Below are 21629 nucleotides of genomic sequence, written 5' to 3' on the forward strand. Positions count from 1 at the left end.
AAAAAATAAATTATTTTAAAAATCAGTTAACTTAGGGAAAAAGTCAACATTTTATAACTATAAATGGAATATAACCTATAAAAATTTTTGAATCACTGTTGTACACCCAAAACTAATATGGTAAATCAGCTATACCTCAATTTTTCAGTTCAGTTCAGTTGCACAGTTGTGTCTGACTCTTTTCAACCCCATGGACTACTGCACGCTTGGCTTCCCTGTCCATCACCAACTTCTGGAGCTTGCTCAGACTCATGTCCATTGAGTTGGTGATGCCATCCAACCAACTCATCCTCTGTTGTCCCCTTCTCTTCCTGCCTTCAATCTTTCCTAGCATCAGGGTCTTTTCCAATGAATCAGTTCAAAACACCTCAATTTTTTAAAAGTTGAAAAAAAAATTCAGTCACTATTTGTGTTAGCCCATTTCCGCTGGTCTGTGTGTGTGTGTTTTTTCACCAGTACCACGCTGTGTTATCATAGACTTTTTTTTTCCCCCCTGAGTGTGAATGTCCTGAGACAAATGTGAGAGGAGTGGAGGAGGGGAAGCACAAAGATGGCTCCAGGTACGAGAGAAGGGGTGAAACCTCAGAGAGAGGAGGGTGGATGGTACAGAGGCCTGGAGGACACCCGGCTGTGCCTCTTCTGCTCCTCTGCCTGGGGTGGCCTACATATCAACCGATTCATACCGGCTGCCAGGCCCCACACATGAAGTGCTCAGACTCCACCTGGTGGCAGGTAAAAATCCTCCATTCTCGCCTAGAAGAGAACTTGTAGGGATTCCCAGAGCAGGCCAATGGCTCATCACAGGCAGGCTACCTACCCCTACTAGCCTTCTAGACAGAAAAGAAGCCCCAGGTGTTTTGTACTCCATGAAGGATTCCACTGAAGTTCAAGGTCCTGGCCCTACCAGAGGCTAGTGGAACTCAACACTTCTTTCATCATGAGCTCCTCTCCACTGGAAGGGACTTTTTTTTTTTAAGCCACACTGCATGGTATGCAGAACATCTCCAACCAGGGATTGAACATGGGTCTCCTGCACTGAAAGTAGGAATCTTAACCACTGGACCACCAGGAAAGTCCCGGAAAGGCCTTTTTTACATAAAGTATGCTTCGGCCCTGCTTGTGTCACGTGCTCATGCCTGAACAAGTCTCGGTGGCTAGGGGAGAGGAAACGTGCTGACTGGCTGCTTCTGGTTCATACACTTCCCCAGAATGTACCGTGTGAACCTAGAATGATGGAAGGGTGGGTCCCTAAAAGGAAACTTGGTGCTGGTGCCAGAAGAGGGGGGAATGGGTGGGGAACTGATTAAAACTCTTGCTGTCCACTCCCCTACCTGATCAGAAGCCTCAGTGCCTGTTCAGCCCTATCTGGTTGCCTGCAGGGTGGCCTCTGTGTGTTTCTCCTGCCCCACACCCCTTTTTCCATATCAGCTAAGATTCCCTTTCATGGTTCTCCAGATAGGCCTACTTCCCTCTTCACTGTGCCTGTACTTCCGCCATCTCCCCAAATGGTCACCCATGCCTTGTAAGATCCCCTGCAGGGGGGCATGGCAACCCACTCCAGTATTCTTGCCTAGAGAATCCCCATGGACAGAGGAGCTAAGCGGGCTACAGTCCATAGGGTTGTGAAGAGTCAGACACAAGTGAAGCAATTTAGCATGCATATGCCTTGCCTCTTAGCCTGGCCAAACTCTACCTGATTTTTAAGGAATAGTCTAAGTGCCTCTCCTCCACGAACCCTTTCTTAACAGCCAGGTGAGTGACGTAAGGAGGACTGAAGGAGGGTCAAGGCCGTCTGATGTGGAGGTTTAATAAAGGGGTGAAAGAGAAAGATCTAAGGATTCCTCTAGCCTCCCAGAAAAGAATCTTTGGGCAAAATCAAGACCAATCACGTTGAAGTTTCATTTTTATTTTTTTTAATTTCCATTTATTTTTTGGCCTCGCTGCACGGCTTGCACAACCTCAGTTCCCCTATCGGGGATTGAACCCTGGCCACAGCAGTGAAAGCCTGGAATGCCAACCACTAGGCCACCTGGGGACATTCCTTAATCATTTTTAAATTGAAAGTATTTTTGTTTTTCACAAAGATGTTTACTGCAGCATTCATTGTAATGGCAAAAAACTGGAAGCTGTCCAAATGCCCTGCACTCAAGAATAAATTGAAGCATTTAAGATTCTTTCAGCAGTAAGTGACAGAAACCCAGCTCAAACTAGCTTAAGCACAAAAGAGAATTCAGTGGTTCTGGAAGCTGGGCAGTGCAAGGGGCTTAAGTGATGTTGGCAGGCCCTCTCCATCTCTTGCCTCTGTCTGCTTCTCTCCTGTGTGAGTTTCATTTTCTTCCACTATTGGCCAGGAGAAGGGAGGCCAAGATGCAGATGGCTCCTGACTCTTTTTATTCCTGCTTTGTGACCTTGAAAGAAAGAAAGCTGTCCTTTCCCAGAGATCTAGGGCGGAAGGCTGTCCCGGCATGAGTGAGTAGCCCATTCCTGGGCCAGTCTCTGTGGTCAGAGGAATGGAATCCTGTAATTGATTGAATCTGACTCCAGTGGCCAGGAGGAGGCTGCTGGTGTTGGCTGTCCCACTGGAACCACATGGAGTGGGGTGGAGGAATGAAGATTTTCCCAGGAGACTTTACTGTTGTTACCAGGATGGCAAAATCTAGTTGGTACAACATTACATTCCAGGAAAAAATACGGTTACACAGACTGTGTAGTAACATGGCAAATAGTGATGAAGCAATGCTAGAAGAAGGCAGAAAACAGTATTGAAACTATGCTGGCACCTTTGGAAGATGGAAAAATAGAAAACTTTTGCTTGTTGTGGAAGAATTTATCATCATAATAAAACCTTCGGTGCCTTTGCAAAAACATTTGTACGATACATAAAATGTGTTTGTGCAAAAATAATGTGGCACACATGACAAAGCATGATTTTTCAGAACTCAGTTTCTTTTTGGAATGAGATGAGGGCTTCCCTGGTGGCTCAGAAGGTAAAGAATCTGCCTGCAATGCAGGAAACCCAGGTTTGATTCCTGGGTCAGGAAGATCCCCTAGAGAAAGAAATGGCTACCCACTCCAGGATTTTTGTCTAGAGAATTCCGTGGACAGAGGAGCCTGGAAAGAGTCAGACATGACTAAGTGACTAACACTTTGACTTTTGGGGCATAAGTCATACTTTTCATCCTTCTGGCTGCTTTGAGCAGGGGACCCAATGGAATCTGTTTGTCACGAGTGCTACATCCTCATTGTAGCTCCAGGGAACTTGAGTTTCCCAAAACACGCTGGCTTGCCTTCAGGAGTACGGGAAGTCTCTCCCCAACAGATGGGCAGGTGAAAAGCCTCCAGGTGGGTCTCTGAAAAAGATAGAGAGAGGACAAGGAAATAAGCTCAGGAAAGCCAGGAAGACCAGGTAAAAGTCCACAGGTAGGCCAGCCCACATAATTCCTCTTTTTCTGCTTACATCCTCACACAGACCTGGGGCAATTCAGGTAATACCAAGTGCCAACACGTTTGTAGCTAACAACCAGTGCTTTTGGGTTTTCTATTTTTCTTTTTGGCCTCTCTGTGTGGCTTCAATTCAATTCAGTTCAGTCACTCAGTTGTGTCCGACTCTTTGTGCCCCAGGAATTGCAGCACACCAGGCCTCCCTGTCCATCACCAACTCCTGGAGCTTACCCAGACTCATGTCCTGGGTAATGTCGGTGATGCCATCCAGCCATCTCATCCTCTGTCGTCCCCTTCTCCTCCTGCCCCCAATCCCTCCCAGCATCAGAGTCTTTTCCAATGAGTCAACTCTTTGCATGAGGTAGCCAAAGTATTGGGAGTTTCAGCTTCAGCATCAGTCCTTCCAATGAACACCCAGGACTGATCTTTAGGATGGAGTGGTTGGATCTCCTTGCAGTCCAAGGGACTCTCAAGAGTCTTCTCCAACACCACAGTTCAAAAGCATCAATTCTTTGGCGCTCAGCTTTCTTTATAGTCCAACTCTCACATCCATACATAACCACTGGAAAAACCATAGCCTTGACTAGATGGACCTTTGTTGGCAGTAATGTCTGTGCTTTTCAATATGCTATCTAGGTTGGTCATAACTTCCCTTCCAAGGAGTAAGCGTCTTTTAATTTCATGGCTGCAATCACCATCTGCTCTGATTTTGGAGCCCCCCAAAATAAAGTCTGACACTGTTTCCACTGTTTCCCCATCTATTTCCCATGAAATGATGGGACCAGATGCCATGATCTTCGTTTTTTGAATGTTGAGCTTTAAGCCAACTTTTTCACTCCCCTCTTTCACTTTCATCAAGAGGCTTTTTAGTTCCTCTTCACTTTCTGCCATAAGGGTGGTTTCATCTACATATCTGAGGTTATTGATATTTCTGCCAACAATCTTGATTCCAGTTTGTGCTTCTTCCAGCCCAGCGTTTCTCATGATATACTCTGCATATAAGTTAAATAAGCAGGGTGACAATATATAGCCTTGACGTACTCCTTTTCCTATTTGGAACCAGTTTGTTGTTCCATGTCCAGTTCTAACTGTTGCTTCCTGACCTGATATAGGTTTCTCAAGAGGCAGGTCAGGTGGTCTGGTATTCCCATCTCTTTCAGAATGTTCCACAGTTTATTGTGATCCACATAGTCAAAGGCTTTGGCATAATCAATAAAGCATAAATAGATGTTTTTCTGGAACTCTCTTGCTTTTTCCATGATCCAGCAGATGTTGGCAATTTGGTCTCTGGTTCCTCTGCCTTTTCTAAAACCAGCTTGAACATCTGGAAGTTCACGGTTCACGTATTGCTGAAGCCTGGCTTGGAGAATTTTGAGCATTACTTTACTAGCGTGTGAGATGAGTGCAATTGTGCAGTAGTTTGAGCATTCTTTGGCATTGCCTTTCTTTGGGATTGGAATGAAAACTGACCTTTTCCAGTCCTGTGGCCACTGCTGAGTTCTCCAAATTTGCTGGCATATTGAGTGCAGCACTTTCACAGCATCATCTTTCAGGATGTGAAATAGCTCAACTGGAATTCCATCACCTCTACTAGCTTTGTTTGTAGTGATGCTTTCTTTTTTTTTTTTTTTTCATAGTGATGCTTTCTAAGGCCCACTTGACTTCACATTCCAGGATGTCTGGCTCTAGGTCAGTGATCACACCATTGTGATTATCTGGGTCGTGAAGATCTTTTTTGTACAGTTCTTCTGTGTATTCTTGCCACCTCTTCTTAATATCTTCTGCTTCTGTTAGGTCCATACCATTTCTGTCCTTTATTGAGCCCATCTTTGCATGAAATGTTCCCTTGGTGTCTCTAACTTTCTTGAAGAGATCTCTAGTCTTTCCCATTCTGTTGTTTTCCTCTATTTCTTTGCATTGATCGCTGAGCAAGGCTTTCTTATCTCTCCTTGCTATTCTTTGGAACTCCGCATTCAGACGCTTATATCTTTCCTTTTCTCCTTTGCTTTTCGCTTCTCTTCTTTTCACAGCTATTTGTAAGGCCTCCTCAGACAGCCATTTTGCTTTCTTGCATTTCTTTTCCATGGGGATGGTCTTGATCCCTGTCTCCTGTACAATGTCATGAACCTCCATCCATAGTTCATCAGGCACTCTATCAGATCTAGGCCCTTAAATCTATTTCTCACTCCCACTGTATAATCAGAAGGGATTTGACTTAGGTCATACCTGAATGGTCTAGTGGTTTTCCCTACTTTCTTCAATTTAAGTCTGAATTTGGCAATAAGGAGTTCATGATCTGAGCCGTAGTCAGTTCCTGGTCTTGTTTTTGCTGACTGTATAGAGCTTCTCCATCTTTGGCTGCAAAGAATATAATCAATCTGATTTTGGTGTTGACCATCTGGTGATATCCACGTGTAGAGTCTTCTCTTGTGTTGTTAGAAGAGGGTGTTTGCTATGAGCAGTGCGTTCTCTTGGCAACACTCTATTAGCCTTTGCCCTGCTTCATTCCGTACTCCAAGGCCAAAGTTGCCTGTTACTGCAGGTGTTTCTTGACTTCCTACTTTTGCATTCCAGTCCCCTATAATGAAAAGGACATCTTTTTGGGGTGTTAGTTCTAAAAGGTCTTGTAGGTCTTCATAGAACCGTTCAACTTCAGCTTCTTCAGCGTTACTGGCTGGGGCATAGGCTTGGATTACAGTGATATTGAATGGTTCGCCTTGGAAATGAACAGAGATCATTTTGTCATTTTTGAGACTGCATTCAAGTACTGCATTTCGGACTCTTTTGTTGACCATTATGGCTACTCCATTTCTTCTAAGGGATTCCTGCCCACATGTGGCTTATGGGAACTTAATTCCCCAACCAGGGATTGAAACTGCATTCTCGACAGTGAAAGCACAGAGTCCTAACCACTGGACCACTGTTAGGCACTGGACTGCCAGGGAATTCTCAGTTGTTATTATTTTTTGGCCATGCCATACAGCTTGCAGTCTCTTAGTTCCCCAACCAGGGATTGAACCCAGGCCCCAGCACTGAAAGCACAGAGTGCTAACCAGTGGACTACCAAGGAATCCACACCTCCCCTGCCATTCAGTTATCTTTAAATGTTGAAGTTGCAAACCTAATAAAGACATTCCTATTTTAGTGAAAACAAAAAGCAGGATTTGTTTGGCTGCACATGTGCATTTAGCTTTCTCGATAGGGTCTCTGAGGCACTCTTGTAGAGGTTTCCTTTTCCTGGAACCCGGCAAGCATCTAGAGGTGAGGGCTGGGAGGTTGGATGTCTGGTCTTGGTGTGTGTGTGTGTTGGGAGGTTGGAAATCTGGTTCTGGGTATGTGTGTATGTGTTGGAAAGTTGGATCCCTGGTCCTGCGTTTGTGTATGTGTGTGTGTGGCAAAAGCAGGCACCTGGGTGTGGGCAAAGACCGCCAGAGTTCCTCACTGCCCTCCCTGCCTCTTCCTCCCACTCCCGTCTTCCCATCTTCCCAGGGTGGGATGTGGCTCATTCCACCCCGTCAGCTGTTCTTATGACAGACACGGAGGCCTGGGAACTCTTCAATCACAAAGCAAATTACAGGTGAGAGGGGATCTCCTCCACCCCCGCCCACCCTCCCAGGGGTACTGACTCCCAGCCAATCAACAGCAAAACCTCCCAGTGGGACCTGGAGAGTCATGGGGCTGGTACCTTGAGAGACAGAGACTGAGAATGGGGAGCAGGCAGGGGGCCCAGCCAAGGGCATACCCACCTGGGGAATACCAAGACCTCCCCACTAAGTCCCACATCTGCATGTGCCACCTTCTTCCTCCTTTACACACACACACTCTCCCAACACAATGGCTGGGTGGGGCTGAGGAACTGGCTTCCTTTGCAGAGATCTGAATCTGGGCCCACAGTTCCCGCCCCAGAAACACAGGAACAGACACACTCAGAGACCCGGCCTCACATTCCTTGCTCCAAGGGGCAGGCAGGACAGGCTGAAAATAGAAACTGCTTCCAAAGAGATAAAGGTAAATTCAGGGAGCGCTACTGCAGAGTTAGGGAGGGGGCGACTGGGGTAGGGATGGGGTTCCGTGGTGTGAAATGATGGGCTGGCTCACACCAAGGAGACAGGCTGGATACTGAAGGGATGGGCTGTCTCGTAAGGTGTGGGAGAGACGGTCAGACACGCTGTCAGGAGACACACCACACCACACCACAGCGACCCAGGGGTGTCTGGAGCCCATGCTCTACCTCCAGCCCAGCCTGGGCCGTGGTCACCCCATCCTGACCCCACCCCTGTCCAGCCTGGGTCCCCACGAACCCCCTGTCCACGCAGCAATGGGGACCCAGGACAGAACATGCGCATACACAACAGTCCACTCTCCATGCCTGAGGTTCATCCTTTCCACAGACTCTGTTATCCTTGGAAACCTGGCATTCGGGGTCCCTCACATCTTCCAGAGCCCCAGTGTGCGCATGTGGAGTGTGCTGTGGTTGGGGGGGGTGTCCGGTTGGGAGGAGGATCCGATTCCTGTTTCCTGCTCCTACTCACTCAGCCCCGGGAGGTGACCGAGAGTGGAGAGGACTTGAGGGTGAGTGCTTGGGCCGAGTACCTGGGTCCCTGAGAGAGGCCTGAGTGGGGGGTGGGGGAAGGAAGTAAGGGCTGATACCTGAGGGGGGCAGGGATCCCGGAGGGGGCAAGGCTGGGGAGGAGCTGGCCAGCTGGCGAGGCTACTGCCTGGGTCACCTAAGGAGCTTCCTGCCAGAACACAGAGGCCATTGAGCCGCGAGACTCACGGTCTACAGCCCCCAGCCCCCACCCCGCATCATTTCTCAGAAACCAATCTCGGGCTTAGAGGGACCTGACTCTCCTGCTGACTCCACAGGGAATGTGGGGGCGCAGGTCTTCCCGCTGTGACCCTTCAGCCTACTCAGGCTTACAGGAGGAAGCGGGCCCATGCCCCAGCATCTTGCCCAAGTGGTCCTCACCTTCAGTCTGATCTGATCTCCTTCCTCACCACACTCTGGGCATCCTGGCAGGATCCAGGCTTCTACCCACTGGGGCCTCTCTCTGGGACCAGGTGGGGAGCAAGGAGGCAGACAGGGATGAGGATGGGGCAGGAGAGACCATGCCCGGGGCCTCCTGGTCTCCTGGGGTCAGAGGCTCCAGGAATCTTCATGGCAGGAAAAGGAGACTAAAAATAATCCGGAAAGGGAGAGTCCGGAGAGAGGAACTGGGAAATGGGGGGCGGAGGGCCCACTGGAGCAGGGAAGCTGTGATGTGGCCCAGGCACACACAGCACATATGCCCCACAGAGAAAGCACAGAACACATGCCCAACACCCCCATCTCACCCCACACACTGTGTACCCCACTCTCCCACTTTGTACCACATACGATAGACACACTTTTTTTTTTTTTCCAAATATTTATTTGGGCCAGATCAAGCTCTTAAGTTGCGGCACACAAACTCTTAGCTGAGGCATGCAGGATCTAATTTCCTGATCAGGTATCGAACAGGGGCCCCCTGTATGGGGAGTGTGGAGTGTTAGACACCGGATGGTCAGGGAAGTCCCAACAGATACGCTCCTGAAACACAGCATCCAACACCCAGTTCATATATTAATAGCAGCAGCAGCAGCGCACACATGCCATGTCCATGCTTAAACCACACACACAAACGTTCACAACACACAGACACGGAACACAGTTCCTGAGATAGACACTTAGCTGCATGCCCTATTTCCCTGCTGATCCAGTCCTCTCCCAACTTGGGTCTCTATCCAGGTGCCCACACTCTGGCCTCTGTCTCCTCTGGCCTGATTGTGACAGCAGAGGTCAAAAGATGGAGTGAGATGGAGGCTGGGGGGTGTGGGGGTGGGGTTTCAGAGTTCTCAGGAAATGGAATAAGGAGGATTGAGAGGTTATGAGAAAAGACAGTGGAAATGGGGAGGGAAGAGAGGAAGTGCCCCCACCTCTACTCCTGAGCCTAAAATCTCAGCTCATTTGCCTGCAGACATTCTGCTCAAAGGTCTTGGTCTACTCACACAGGAGCGTGGGGGGCGCAAAGGGCACTAAGGGTCTCTCTTTCTGCCCCCTCTTCCTCAGGGGATGACTCCAGCAGTGTACCCCACTCCTTGGAAGAGCTCAGAGGAAGATGTCAGCCCAGTCTCTTCCGGAAGCAACACCCCCCACCCAGAAGCCCCCTCGGATCATCCGCCCCCGCCCCCCTTCTCGCGCCAGGGCTACCCAGTCCCCAGGGCCCCACCACAACGGCTCCTCTCCACAAGAATCTCCCCTCACCGCCAATGAGGCACCAAGCCCCATGTGCACCCCCATGTTCTGGGAGCCCCCAGCCCCATCCCTCAAGCCCCCCGCCCTTCTGCCCCCATCAGCTTCTAAAGCCAGCCTCGACTCCCAGACTTTTCCAGACTCTTTTCCAGACTCTTCCGACACCCCCAGCCCAGTGTCCCGGCGCTCCATCTCCCCAGAGACTACTCCCCGGTCTCCAGTACCCCCACCCAAACCCTCTGGGTCACCCCGCATGGCTCTGCCCCTGCTCCCCACGACCCAGGTCCCCGACCAGGATGGCTCTGCCTCGGCCCCAGGCACTGTGCGCAGACTGGCTGGCAAGTTCGAATGGGGGACTGAAGGCAGAGTCCAGGCTGCGGACACCCTGGAGCCAAGTCCCCCAGGGGGAGTGGATGTAAATGGGGAGAGAGAGACTCCCCAGGGCAACCTCACTGGGAGCGGGTCCCAGGAGAACGGCACTCCAGGTAAGCTGGGCTGGGCTCAATCCAGCTCCTCTTTTTCATTCTCAGGGCTTTACGATTTTTTTTGGAGGGGTGGAGTTACACCCTGGGGGTGTAACCAGGGATCGAACCCATGCCTCCAGCATTGGAAGTGCAGAGTCCTACCACTAAACTGCCAGGCAAGTTCCTTAGATTGGGTACTTTAAGAGGCTACTTTTTAAAAAATGGATTCCATACTTTGAAAATCTGGTTTTAATACTTCTGGAGCTTTGAAGAGAGCCTGAAGGTGAGAGATGCCTAGCACTGACCTCTAGTTCCTGCTGCTGCACAGGTTAAGGGGAGGGAGGAGGCCTGGGGAGGGGGGCTGTCCTAAGGAGGCCCCTGTCTCCCACAGGTGCTGGGCTGGCCTGCCCTCCCTGCTGCCCCTGTGTCTGCCACGTGGGCCGGCCTGGCCTGGAGCTCCGATGGGTGCCAGTGGGGGGCTATGAGGATGGCCCCAGGGTCCCTTGCCGGGCCTCCCCACTGCGGGCCTCCCGCTCCCGCCCCAGCCCTTCAAGCCTCAGCCACCCTCCAGTCGTCCTCACATCCTACCGCTCCACTGCTGAGCGCAAACTCCTGCCACCCCTCAAACCCCCTAAACCAACTCGGATCAGACAGGACATCACCATCTCTGGGGATCCCCCACAGCCTGATCTCGATCCGCCCTCTGAAGATGGAATCCAAAGAGGTACAGGGCCCGAGGGATGGGCCTCAGGGCTGGGAAGAGACTGGGTGGAGGTGTAGCGTTCTAAACACCAACTCACTACAACCCCCGACAAGCCCTGGGCTTCTTGTTCCTCCACCAGCTGCTGCTCCGGAGCTGACAGTTGTAGTTTCTATAGTAACAGTCTTTGCTGGGCTGGGGTCAGGAGTCCTGGGCTGGTGATTCTTCACTCTGGGTTCTCTCTTAGGGGACAGTCCTGATGGTGCTCCTCAGAATGATTCTCCAGCCACCACGGAGGGCAGGTACTGAACACCTAGATACTCCTTCCTGAAAACAGACTAAACTTTGTGTGTGTGTGTGTGTGTGCGCGCTAAGTCACTTCAGTCGGGTCTGACTATTGCGACCCAGAAGCCTGCCAGGCTCCTCTGTCCATGGGAGTCTCCAGGCAAGAATACTGGAGTGGGTTGCCACGCTCTCCTCCAGGGGATCTTCCCAACTCAGGGATGGAACCCGAGTCTCTTTAAGTCTCCTGCACTGGCATGCAGTTCTTTACCACTAGTGCCACCTGGGAAGCCCAGACTAAACTTTGGGTCCACCTAAATCCCACCCCAAGCATCGAGTGAAGAAGAGCTGGGCCTCTAGGGACAAGCAGCCCCAGTTTCTAACCCCAGCTTTGTCCCTTATCAGCTATGTGACCTCAAACATTCACTTAACCTTTCTGGGTCTCAGCCTCCTCACCTGTGAAATTGGGGTAAACATACCAAATACTTAATAAGTGGCTAGGGTCTGATACTGGTGAAGAGTCAGGCCCATACTAAGTCATTTTAGTTGCCCCACTTTGAGCCTCTATTGAAATTATTGTCCACAAATCCATGTGGCAACCAGGAACATTTCTCCTGTGTTACCTGGGCCCATCAGTTCTTTCACCACCATCATCAGAGTTAATCTGAGACCATCAATTTTTTCAGCATTTACTGGAGTTTAGTCTCCTGGGTTTTCACTTTGGGTGAATGGGTGTGCGGTGGTGCTGATGACCAGAACAGAGTGGGGGGAGGTGTAACAGCTGGAGCTAAGTTGCACTGAGGCACATACAGGACATTCCAGACAGTGGTCCTTCCATGAAAGCCCTGGAGATGGAGGCTAGAAGTGTACAGTGTCCAGAGGTTGAGATAACAGGAATGGACGGGGCCCGCTTAGGGCCTCACATACCACAGGCACATAAAACAAGCTGGGGTTTGGCTAGGGTCCCTACATACAACCTGGACGTCGGTTGTGTACCCCTGCACAGTATCATGTGAATAGCTGTGTTTTGAGGAACTCCATCCCTTTCTCTTTCCACAGGGAGGAAGAGGAGCTGGAGGAGCTGAAGGAGCAGAACTGGGAGCTGCCCCTGCAGGATGGTGAGGGCTGCTGGACCCCGGGGTGCCTGCTGAGACCCAGCTAGCAGCGCGGACCGGCTAGGTGGGGCACGGGACTTCCCTGATGTGCCTGTCTGCTCTCCAGAACCGCTTTACCAGACCTACCGCGCAGCCGTGCTGTCAGAGGAGCTGTGGGGGGTCGGTGAGGATGGGGGTCCGGCTTCAGCAAACGCTGGGGAAGCTCCCACCTTCGCCCGTCCACCGGGCCCTCGAAACACGCTGTGGCAGGAGCTTCCGGCTGTGCGAGCCAGCGGCCTCCTGGACACCCTGAGTGCCCAGGAGCGGCGGATGCAGGAGGTGGGCGTCCCTGGGCTCGGTGCGGGGCGCGGAGAGGAGGAGCCTGGGCCCCAGGCCTGGGCTGGGAGCTGGGCTTTCCATTCGCGCCCTGCGCATCCTCCTTAGAGCCTGTTCGAGGTGGTGACATCGGAGGCTTCGTACCTGCGCTCCCTGCGGCTGCTGACCGACACCTTCGTGCTGAGCCAGGCGCTCCGGGACACACTCACCCCCCGGGATCACCACACCCTCTTCTCCAACGTGCAGCGAGTCCAGGGAGTCAGTGAGCGGTCAGTGGGGTCCCCACCTTTCTGCTGGGCAAGCCTGGGGTAGGGGGAAAGCACGGCTTCTCAGCTCTGTCTCGGGGGCCTTCCCTCCAGAAGTCGGGGGGTGGGGCGGTGGGCACCCCAGGCTCTCTGCCCCGCCTCCAGTGCGTGTTCCCCACTCCCGCAGTTTTCTGGGGAAGTTACTGTCCCGGGTGCGCGCTTCCCCCCACATCCGTGACCTGTGCGACGTGGTGCACGCGCATGCCGTGGGGCCTTTCTCCGTGTACGTGGACTATGTGCGGAACCAGCAGTATCAGGAGGAGACCTACAGCCGCCTGATGTGAGTGTAGTAGTGGAAGGGTCACCCGTGCGGGAGGAAGCCGGGGTACAGGGGCAGGGTCCAGGCCGGGGCAGGTCGCGGGTGATTAGGGTCTCCAACCAGACGCCAGCCTGCTCCTGCCTCCGTAGGGACACGAACGTTCGCTTCTCCGCGGAGCTGCGGCGGCTGCAGAGCCTTCCCAAGTGTCAGCGCCTCCCGCTGCCCTCCTTCCTGCTCCTGCCCTTTCAGCGCATCACGCGGCTCCGCATGCTGCTGCAGGTACCGCGTCCTGGCCTGGGCCCTTTTTGGCCCCACCAGCCCTGATGGGGCCTTCTGCCCCGCCATCACCATTTCCCGCCCCACCAGGAACACAGCAAACCCCTAAGTTAGGACTCAAAATCGGGGGCCCTCCATCTAGGACACTCCCTACCCCCAAGCCCTATCTGGAGTTACCCAAACGTTTCAGGAAGTGGTCTGGTGCAGGAGAAGAGCCTCTGGCTAGAGACCTGAGTTCTGGTCTTAGCTCTGCTGCTAACTGGCTGAGCCACTCTGGGCATGCCCCCTTTTCTCTCTCCAGGTCTCAGGGTGAATGTGGTGAGTGGTTTCTGAGGTCTTCTCAGGCCATATCTTTGACTGTATGCCTTCCCAGTGGAGATGATATCATCTCCAAGGAGGCAGAAACTCCTCCTTTGAGGGGTAAAAACATGTTAAATATTCCACTGGTTGTGGTACTCCGAAAGGCCAGAGTACTTAAATAGATATACAGTGTATCAATGGTATTAAAATTTCATGGTGGGGGGTGGGGCAATGTCTAAATAGGCTCCTTAGAGGGGTGATACTGAAAAAAGTGGTGAGAAACACTCTTCTACTGTAGAGAAGAAAATTCTCCCTGAACCAATGTGGGGATCTCAGGGTGAAGAGCCCTCAGTTATGTTTCCAGTGTCTTAATGTCTTATTCAGCTTTATATAGGAGCTGCCCTGCTGGCTCAGTGGTAAGCAATCCCCTTGCCAATGCAGGAGACATGGGTTTAATCCCTGGGTCAGGAAGATCCCCTAGAGGAGGAAATGGCAACCTACTCCAGTATTCTTGCTGGGATAATCCCATGGACAGAGGAGCCTGGTGGGCCACAGTCCATGGGTTGCAAAGAGTTGGACATGACTGAGCTCACACGCACCACCTTATATATCCCCAGTGTAGACAACAACAGCATAATTATGATCAGGAGGATGGCTCTAATCATAATAGCTAAGCAACTCTTGAGTGTCTTTTCTAGATGTTCTAAGTGCTACACACCTGTTTAACCTTACTAATGACTGTGTGAGGCTAGGAACTATTGTCGATCCCACTTTATAGATAAGGAAACTGAGGCTCAAAGAGGTTAAATAACTTGCCACAGGTCATACAGATAATATTCAATAATTGATGGATACAAACTTCAAATCCAGGTACTCTTAATTCCGTGCTATGTTGCTTCTACTAATTATTTTTTTGTCGCTTAGTCATGTCCAACTCTGGGACACAGGCCCGAATACTGGAGTGGGAAGCCTTTCCCTTCTTCAGGGGATCTTCCCAACCCAGGGATTGAACCCAGGTTTCCCATATTTCAGGCAGTTCTTTACCAACTGAGCTATCAGGAAGCCCTCTAATATAATAATAGTTGTGGTTAATAATTATTAAAAGAATAGCAACCTTCTTTTCAGCATTTACTATGTCCCAAAGACTATGCTAAGTACTTTATATAGATTTCCTTATTGAATTCTCACAATGCTATTGATTTGGTCAGTAGAAATTATCCCCATTTTACAGATGGGGAAACTAAGAGAGGAGAGGTAATGTGAGTTGCTCAGGGTTATGCAGACAATGAATGGCGAGGCTAGTGCCCCAGCCCTGTGAACCCCAAAATGCCAAGCCAAGTGGGGTCCTCTGAGTTGCAACCCCTCTGAATCCCAGGGCTGCAGAGCAGGGGTCCAATTACCCTTCCTCTTTGTTCCCGACAGAGGATGAGATGGTTGGATGGCATCACCGACTCAATGGACATGGGTTTGGGTGGACTCCAGGAGTTGGTGATGGACAGGGAGGCCCGGCGTGCTGTGGTTCATGGGGTCACAAAGAGTCGGACACGACTGAACTGAGCAACTGAACTGAACTGAACTTTGTCCCCAGAATATCCTGCGTCAGACAGAGGAGGGGTCCAGCCGCCAGGAGAATGCCCAGAAGGCCCTAGGTGCTGTCAGTAAGGTGGGAGGGGGATGCTGGGGCTAGGGGAGGTGAGGAGGTGGGAGGGAGGGATGGGTGGAGGGGGTGAGATGGGTGGAGGCCGTGGGAAGGGTGGGTGATTCAGCTTCCCTTACCCAGATCATTGAGCGGTGCAGTGCCGAGGTCGGACGCATGAAACAGACAGAGGAGCTGATCCGGCTCACGCAGAGGCTGCGCTTCCACAAAGTCAAGGTTAGCCCCCCCGCCCAGGCTCCGGGCTTCCCTTTCCCCATGGTGCTGTGAAGTCAGAATCTCCTCCCTGCTTCTTCACAGGCCCTGCCCCTGGTCTCCTGGTCCAGGCGCCTGGAGTTGCAGGGGGAACTGACAGAGTTGGGGTGCAGGAGGGGAGGCGTGCTCTTTGCCTCGCGCCCCCGCTTCACCCCCCTCTGCCTGCTGCTCTTCAGTGACCTGCTGCTCATCACTCAGCCCAAGAGGTGGGTCCCAGGGAGGGAGGGAGCCCAGGCAGGGGTGGGGAGGAGGAGTCCAGCTAGACCTCTGCTCTCCCTCTGAACCTCCTCTTCCCTGGGCAGTGGACAGCGGCTACAGGTTCTGGATTATGCCCATCGCTCCCTGGTCCAGGCCCAGCAGGTCCCAGACCCATCTGGCCCCCCTACATTCCGCCTCTCTCTTCTCAGCAACCACCAGGGCCGCCCCACACACCGGCTACTCCAAGCTTCATCCCTGTGAGTTGTGTCTCCTTCAGAAAACACTCTGGGCAGGGTGTGTGTGTGAGTGTGTGTGTGTGTGTGTGTGTGTGTGTGTGTTTCCCTGGTGGTCCAGTGGTTGAAACTCCATGCTTCCACTGCAGGGGGCACAGGTTCAATCTCTGGTCAGGGAACTAAGATCCAGCAGGTGCCACCGAAAAAGAAAACACCCTGGGGGACCCACTCCTGACCCTTACCTGACCTCTCAGAGTCCACCACCCTCCCCACAAAGTCTCTCCTCCGAAGCCCCTGGCTAACCCCCAGGAGGATCTCCTGGGCCAAAGGTGACCCCTTCCCTATGTTCTCACCAGATCAGACATGCAGCGCTGGCTGGGCGCCTTCCCTACCCCAGGCCCCCTTCCCTGCTCTGCAGACACCGTCTATGAGGACTGTGGTGAGTGTCCCCAAGAGGGGAGGAGGGAAGGAGAAGGGAGTCTTCAAGGAATATGGGGGAGAAGCTAAAAAGAGCCTGGATCCCACTGTGATGTCACCCACCCCAACCAGACTGTTCCCAGGAACTCTGTTCGGAGCCTTCCACACCCACCAAGACAGAGGGACAAAATGTGGAGTCCAGGACTCCCCCCAAGCACCTTCACAAGAACCCTGAAGGTGAGAGATTCTTTTATTCATTCATTCAATAAATATTTATTCAGCATTTATGAGATACCACTCACTGTTCTCAGCACTGTGTACCAGACACGCAGATATCCTTGCCCTGCTATACTATACATTCAAGTAGAGGTAAAACTATAAAGAACAAACAAGATAAATAAGGTGAAAAGTGCTGTGGAAAATCAAAGGTGAAGCAGAGTCAAGGAGGTTAGGAGTCTCCAGGTTGGGTAGGGTTACACGTTTAAACAGGGAGGTCAAGGGACTTCCCTGGTAGATTGGTCGTTAAGATGCTGCACTCCCAATGCAGGGGGCCTGGGTTCAATCCCTAGTCAGGGAAATAGATCCCATATGCTGGAACTAAGAGTTCTCATGGTGCAACTAAACCCCTCTGTAGCCAAATAAATAAACAAACAAACAGTAAGTAGAGAGGGTGAGGCGGATCTCATAGGCACCCTGTGGACAGTGGCTTGGTGAAAGAATTTAGGCACATGGTGTCTGGTGTAGGAGTGTCCCAAAGGGATGCAGGAGTCAGGCCAGTGTGTTTGACGAGCGGTAAGAAAGCCAGTGTGACAAGAGGGAGTGAGGAAAGGAGAGAGAAGCAGATGAGGTCATAGGGGTAACTGGAATCAGGTCACGAGGGTCCTCATAGGTTCCTGTAAAAACTCTGGCTGTCACTCTGAGTGAGATGAGCAGTCAACGCAGGGCTTTATGGGAGGGACCCCACCTCTCTCTGATGCTGCTGTCACATCCACCTGTAATGGCCTCCAAATCTCCAAGGCTTTTCCACTAATTCCCACGCCTGCCACGGCCCTCATGCATTAGACCCCACTGGGCCTCCCTTCCCGTCCCCCCGCCCCCCGACCTGCCCTCTGCCCTGGACCCACTTAGGCCCTTGTGTCTTCTTTTTTAGGCTGGCTGAAAGGGCTTCCTGGAGCCTTCCCTGCCCAGTTGGTGTGTGAAGTCACAGGGGAACATGAAAGGAGGAAGCACCTTCGTCAGCACCAGAGACTCCAGGAGGCTGTTGGGCCGTCTTCAGGCCCCCCCGATGCCCCCCCACCCTAATGCATGATGGTGTGTGGAGGGGAGCAGCGCAAGTCAGGACAGCTGGCAGCCTGACACAGAGAGAACAAAGCCCATCCATGCACTGGATTCGCTGTCAGTGGAAACGCTACCTCAGTGGCAACCAATAGGGACTGAGCTTCAAGACTGGGCAGCCAATGAAAACAGGGCCGTCTGAGCCCACGCAGGAGGGAGAATGAAGATGGCTTGAGTGGGTTGCCAGTGGAGGCAGAGGCTTAGTGCAGAGCGGACAGTAGGTGGTGAGCCTCTGGCCAGTGAGTATCCCTGCTATGCTCACAGCCAAAGAAGAGGATTCTAGGTCAAGGCAGTTAAAAGAGGGCTGCATTTGAGATAAAGTCCTAGGATCAAATAGCCAATAGCAGGGATACGTCCAGATGGTGATCTGGGCCCAAGAGACCAATAGGAACCCTACTTGGTGCTATAGCAATCACTGTCTTGTCTTTCGAGTCTGGGAAGTATTAGATTCCATTCCTGAGGTGCCTCCTGTATCCTCTTAAGCCACTTCCTCTCTTCTAGAAGAATCCAGAGTATGTCTCAGAGAATCTGTGTGTGTGCATATGTCTGTATATGTATTAAGGAGGGTGATTTTTTGGAACATGGTGTGTATGGTTTTGCCTCCTTGCCAGATAACTGAGTGCTCTATTTCTTCCCTCACCCCTCATTTTTCCCATTAGTCTCCTCAAAAAGACACTAGGTCTGAGCTCCAGAGGCAAATGTGCTGGGTATGGCTTGGTAGCCAGAGGCCAGAGCTGGGGATGAGAGAGTCCTGGGTTCTGGGTCTCTTGGAGGCCAAAGACACCAAGCAGCCTTGCAGAGGAGTCTGAAGGACTGAAGATGGCCAGTAGCTGGGGTCTGAGGCCTCCTGAAGTTTGTAGGCCCTTCTCCTTGCCCAAAGTTTGGCCCCCATAATCCCTACTTGCAGATCATCCAGCCTGAACCATAACCAGCCATCCAGCCTCAGCCTCGGGCTTCAGACTGGCTCTGGGCCCCAGGTTTGGGTGAGCTTCAGCTGTGGCTCTTGAGCCAACTGAGCCTCTAGGGCTTTCTTGCCTTCATCATGATCCTTTCACAGAAACACTGGCCCAAGCAGTGGGAGAGAACAGAGAGCCAGTGTTGCTGCCTAACCCCACCCAGAGCATCTGCTTACAGATGAGAAACTGGCACGATGCCAGAGGAGGAAGTGAGGGACAGACAGAGCAGAGCAGACAATTGTGGGCAAATGGCATCACTCCTTCCCTTCAGCTCACGCATGGCAACTTGCCTGGGACAGAAACTGCCATGCCCTTCACAAGAGAGTGCAAGAACTCTGAGGGATCCAGAGGGAGAAAGGTACTGGCATTTGGCTTGTCCATGACTTTGGAGATTGACCCAGCACAGTGCCTGGCATATGAGATGCCATGCCATGCTTAGTCACTCAGTCGTGTCCAACTTTTTGCAACTCAGTGTAGCCTGCCAGGCTCCTCTGTCCATGGGATTTTCCAGGCAAGAATACTGGAGTGGGTTGTCATTTTCTTCTCCAGGGGATCTTCCCAACCCAGGGATCAAACCTGTGTCTCCTATGTCTCCTGCATTGCAGATGGATTCTTTACCCACTGAGTCATCACTGTCAAGAAATATTGGTGGAGCTGTGTTGAGGCTTTCTGGGGGACCAAGTTTTTAAAGCAGGAGTGGTTTCTAAATGTGACTCTATTAGGGGGAGCAGAGCTGGTTGAAAAGGTATTTTTTGAGAGCAGGGGTCAGCTCTGCTGGGAACTGGGGCTTGGAGAGCAGGTGCAAGGCCTGAATGTGCTGATGCTCATAGCTTCCGAGGGATCTTGGACAGTATGGTGGTGGGAGAGTTTCAGGTGCTGGAGCAGGGAGCTGCAGGTTGGGAAAAGGACAGGTAGAGCCAGATATAGCTGGGACTTGGGCAAGTGAAGAACACAAAAGGCAATCAGTCAGCAATAAATGTCCTTAACTGAGCAGCCACGCATCTCTGTGTTTAATTCATTTCTACATCTGTTCATTGAGTGCCTTCTATGAGCTAGGCACTCTTCTAGGATCTGAGGATACAGAGATGAAAAAGACAAGGACCTTGCCCTTAAGGAGCTTACATTCTGGGGAAGTTGCTAAGTAAACAATTTAATAACTAAGATAAGATCAGATAGAAGTGATTACTTTGAAGAAAATGCAAAAAAGGCTATGATACAGAGTAGTGTGTGTGTGTGTGTGTGTGTGTGTGTGTGTGTGTGTGTGTGCATGTGTGTGTGTATGTGTGTGGCTTTGGGGAAGAGCCTGGAGGAGATGATGTTAAACTGAGACCCAAATAACAAGAAGGAAGCATCTGGGAAGATCTGAGCAAAGAACACTCTAGGGGTGGCAACAAAGGGACTGAAGTCCAGGAAGAGAAGGCAGTGGTCATGGGGAGGGAACTGACCTACATGCTAACAAGTTTCCTGGGGGCTGGGGTGGGGTGTCACTCCACAGAAACTCCCCTCGTCCTCTGATACTCAGAGACACACAGACACATCCAGAGGCACGAAAAGCTGCACATGTATCCCACATATGTGTTCCCTCCCAAATCCTCAGTCCCTTCCCAAATCCTGCCATTTAAGGAAACCTCCAGGCTCCAAGCCAGAGATTCTGATATTGGGACAATGGAAAGACGGAAATCAGTTAAGAGTTTTTTGGGGAATTGCATTATGGCTAAGACTCGGAGCTCCCAATGCAAGGGGCTTTGGGTTTGATCTCTGTTCAGGGAACTAGATCTTACATGCTACAACTAGAGATCCCAGCGTGCTGTGTGCTCAGTCACTCAGTCCTGTCCGACTCTTTGTGGCCCTTTGGACTTCAGCCTACTAGGCTTCTCTGTCCATGGGATTTTTAAAACAAGAATACTGGAGTGGGTTACTGTTTCCTCCTCCAAATGCCATAACTGAGACCTGGCACAGCCAAATAAATAAATTGGGGGACGTGAAAGAATGAAAATATAACCACATGTTCCAAAGAGACTGAAAAGACAGGAGGGGAGGGGACTGTCCTGTTCCTGTTATCTCAGGGGTCCCTTTCCATTTTGGGGTGACCTGAGTGTGTGTATGTGTATGCACAGTCCTGGAGAGGTCTGCATTTTGCATGTCTGTTGGAGAAGACCAAGAGGCAGAAAGCACAGTGGTATAGCAAAGAAGCAGATGTGAGAGAATGAGGACTTCATGGGAGAAGGAATGGGGCCCAGGCAACAAAGAGGAGATGGAATAGTGTAGTGAGTAGAGGTGGTCCAGGTGGTAGTGAGTGACTTGGGTCTCATACATTCTCTCCCTCCCTCTCCTGAGCACCTTCTGCCAGGTGTCCACCTCTCTGCCTTAGCTATCTACAGCCTTCTCCTGGTGTCCATCACCTTCTCTGTTCTGTGTTGTCCCCTGCCCCAACTTTTTGCCCTTCTGGATTGCCTTCTGCAGTTTCCTGTAGGAAGGCCCATGGGAGGAGAAGTCTCTCTCAGTGCTGCCTTGACTGACATTCCAGGCATGGCTACAAACACCCAGGTGGTAGAGAGGCTTACTGCCTGGCTAGGGGCATCCTCGGAGAAGGCAATAGCACCCCACTCCAGTATTCTTGCCTGGAGACTCCCATGGACAGAGGAGCCTGGTAGGCTGCAGTTCATGGGGTCGCTAAGAGTCGGACACGACTGAGCGACTTCACTTTCACTTTTCACTTTCATGCATTGGAGAAGGAAATGGCAACCCACTCCAATGTTCTTGCCTGGAGAATCCCAGGGATGGCGGAACCTGGTGGGCTGCGGGATCACACAGAGTCGGACACGACTGAAGTGACTTAGCAGCAGCAGCAGG

General features: G+C 51.6%; 1 protein-coding gene and 2 long non-coding RNA genes across 6 annotated transcripts in view; 2 read left to right on the forward strand and 1 right to left on the reverse strand.

The window, feature by feature from the left end:
- LOC133232054 (uncharacterized) overlaps positions 1–25 on the forward strand; it is a 7676-nt gene extending 7651 nt beyond the window's left edge. For all 3 annotated transcript variants that reach the window (XR_009731291.1, XR_009731290.1, XR_009731292.1), the window contains one exon: positions 1–25. This exon is cut by the window's left edge. This is a non-coding gene — a long non-coding RNA (uncharacterized LOC133232054).
- Positions 26–1890: 1865 nt separating this feature from the next.
- On the reverse strand, positions 1891–8594 carry LOC133232055 (uncharacterized). Its single transcript, XR_009731293.1, has 2 exons — positions 8411–8594; positions 1891–3350 (listed from the first exon to the last, which is right to left on the reverse strand). It is a non-coding gene; the product is annotated as an uncharacterized LOC133232055 (long non-coding RNA).
- On the forward strand, positions 6735–19777 carry ARHGEF15 (Rho guanine nucleotide exchange factor 15). Of its 2 annotated transcripts, XM_061390988.1 has the most exons (18): positions 6735–7018; positions 7314–7449; positions 7978–8013; positions 9530–10197; positions 10568–10900; positions 11124–11178; positions 12218–12276; positions 12380–12591; positions 12697–12857; positions 13021–13173; positions 13302–13431; positions 15317–15391; positions 15509–15601; positions 15683–15843; positions 15940–16092; positions 16425–16507; positions 16618–16722; positions 17636–19777. In XM_061390988.1, exons 4-18 carry the CDS (start codon positions 9579–9581, stop codon positions 17785–17787), a joined length of 2544 nt encoding a protein of 847 aa, XP_061246972.1. In that variant the 5' UTR covers positions 6735–7018; positions 7314–7449; positions 7978–8013; positions 9530–9578; the 3' UTR covers positions 17788–19777. The 2 variants fall into 2 exon arrangements, with proteins under 2 accessions (XP_061246972.1, XP_061246973.1); XM_061390989.1 differs by lacking the exon at positions 7978–8013.
- Positions 19778–21629: the final 1852 nt, after the last annotated feature.

Source organism: Bos javanicus, chromosome 19 (assembly GCF_032452875.1).
Source record: "Bos javanicus breed banteng chromosome 19, ARS-OSU_banteng_1.0, whole genome shotgun sequence".
Taxonomy (NCBI): domain Eukaryota; kingdom Metazoa; phylum Chordata; class Mammalia; order Artiodactyla; family Bovidae; genus Bos; species Bos javanicus.

Excerpts from the sequence above, each read along its gene's own strand:
- ARHGEF15 (XM_061390988.1), top strand. The coding sequence starts at position 9,579 with ATGTCAGCCCAGTCTCTTCCGGAAGCAACACCCCCCACCCAGAAGCCC. Across the intron at positions 13,174-13,301 it reads GAGACCTACAGCCGCCTGAT|GGACACGAACGTTCGCTTCT; the intron begins GTGAGTGTAGTA and ends CTGCCTCCGTAG. Across the intron at positions 16,093-16,424 it reads CTACTCCAAGCTTCATCCCT|ATCAGACATGCAGCGCTGGC; the intron begins GTGAGTTGTGTC and ends TGTTCTCACCAG.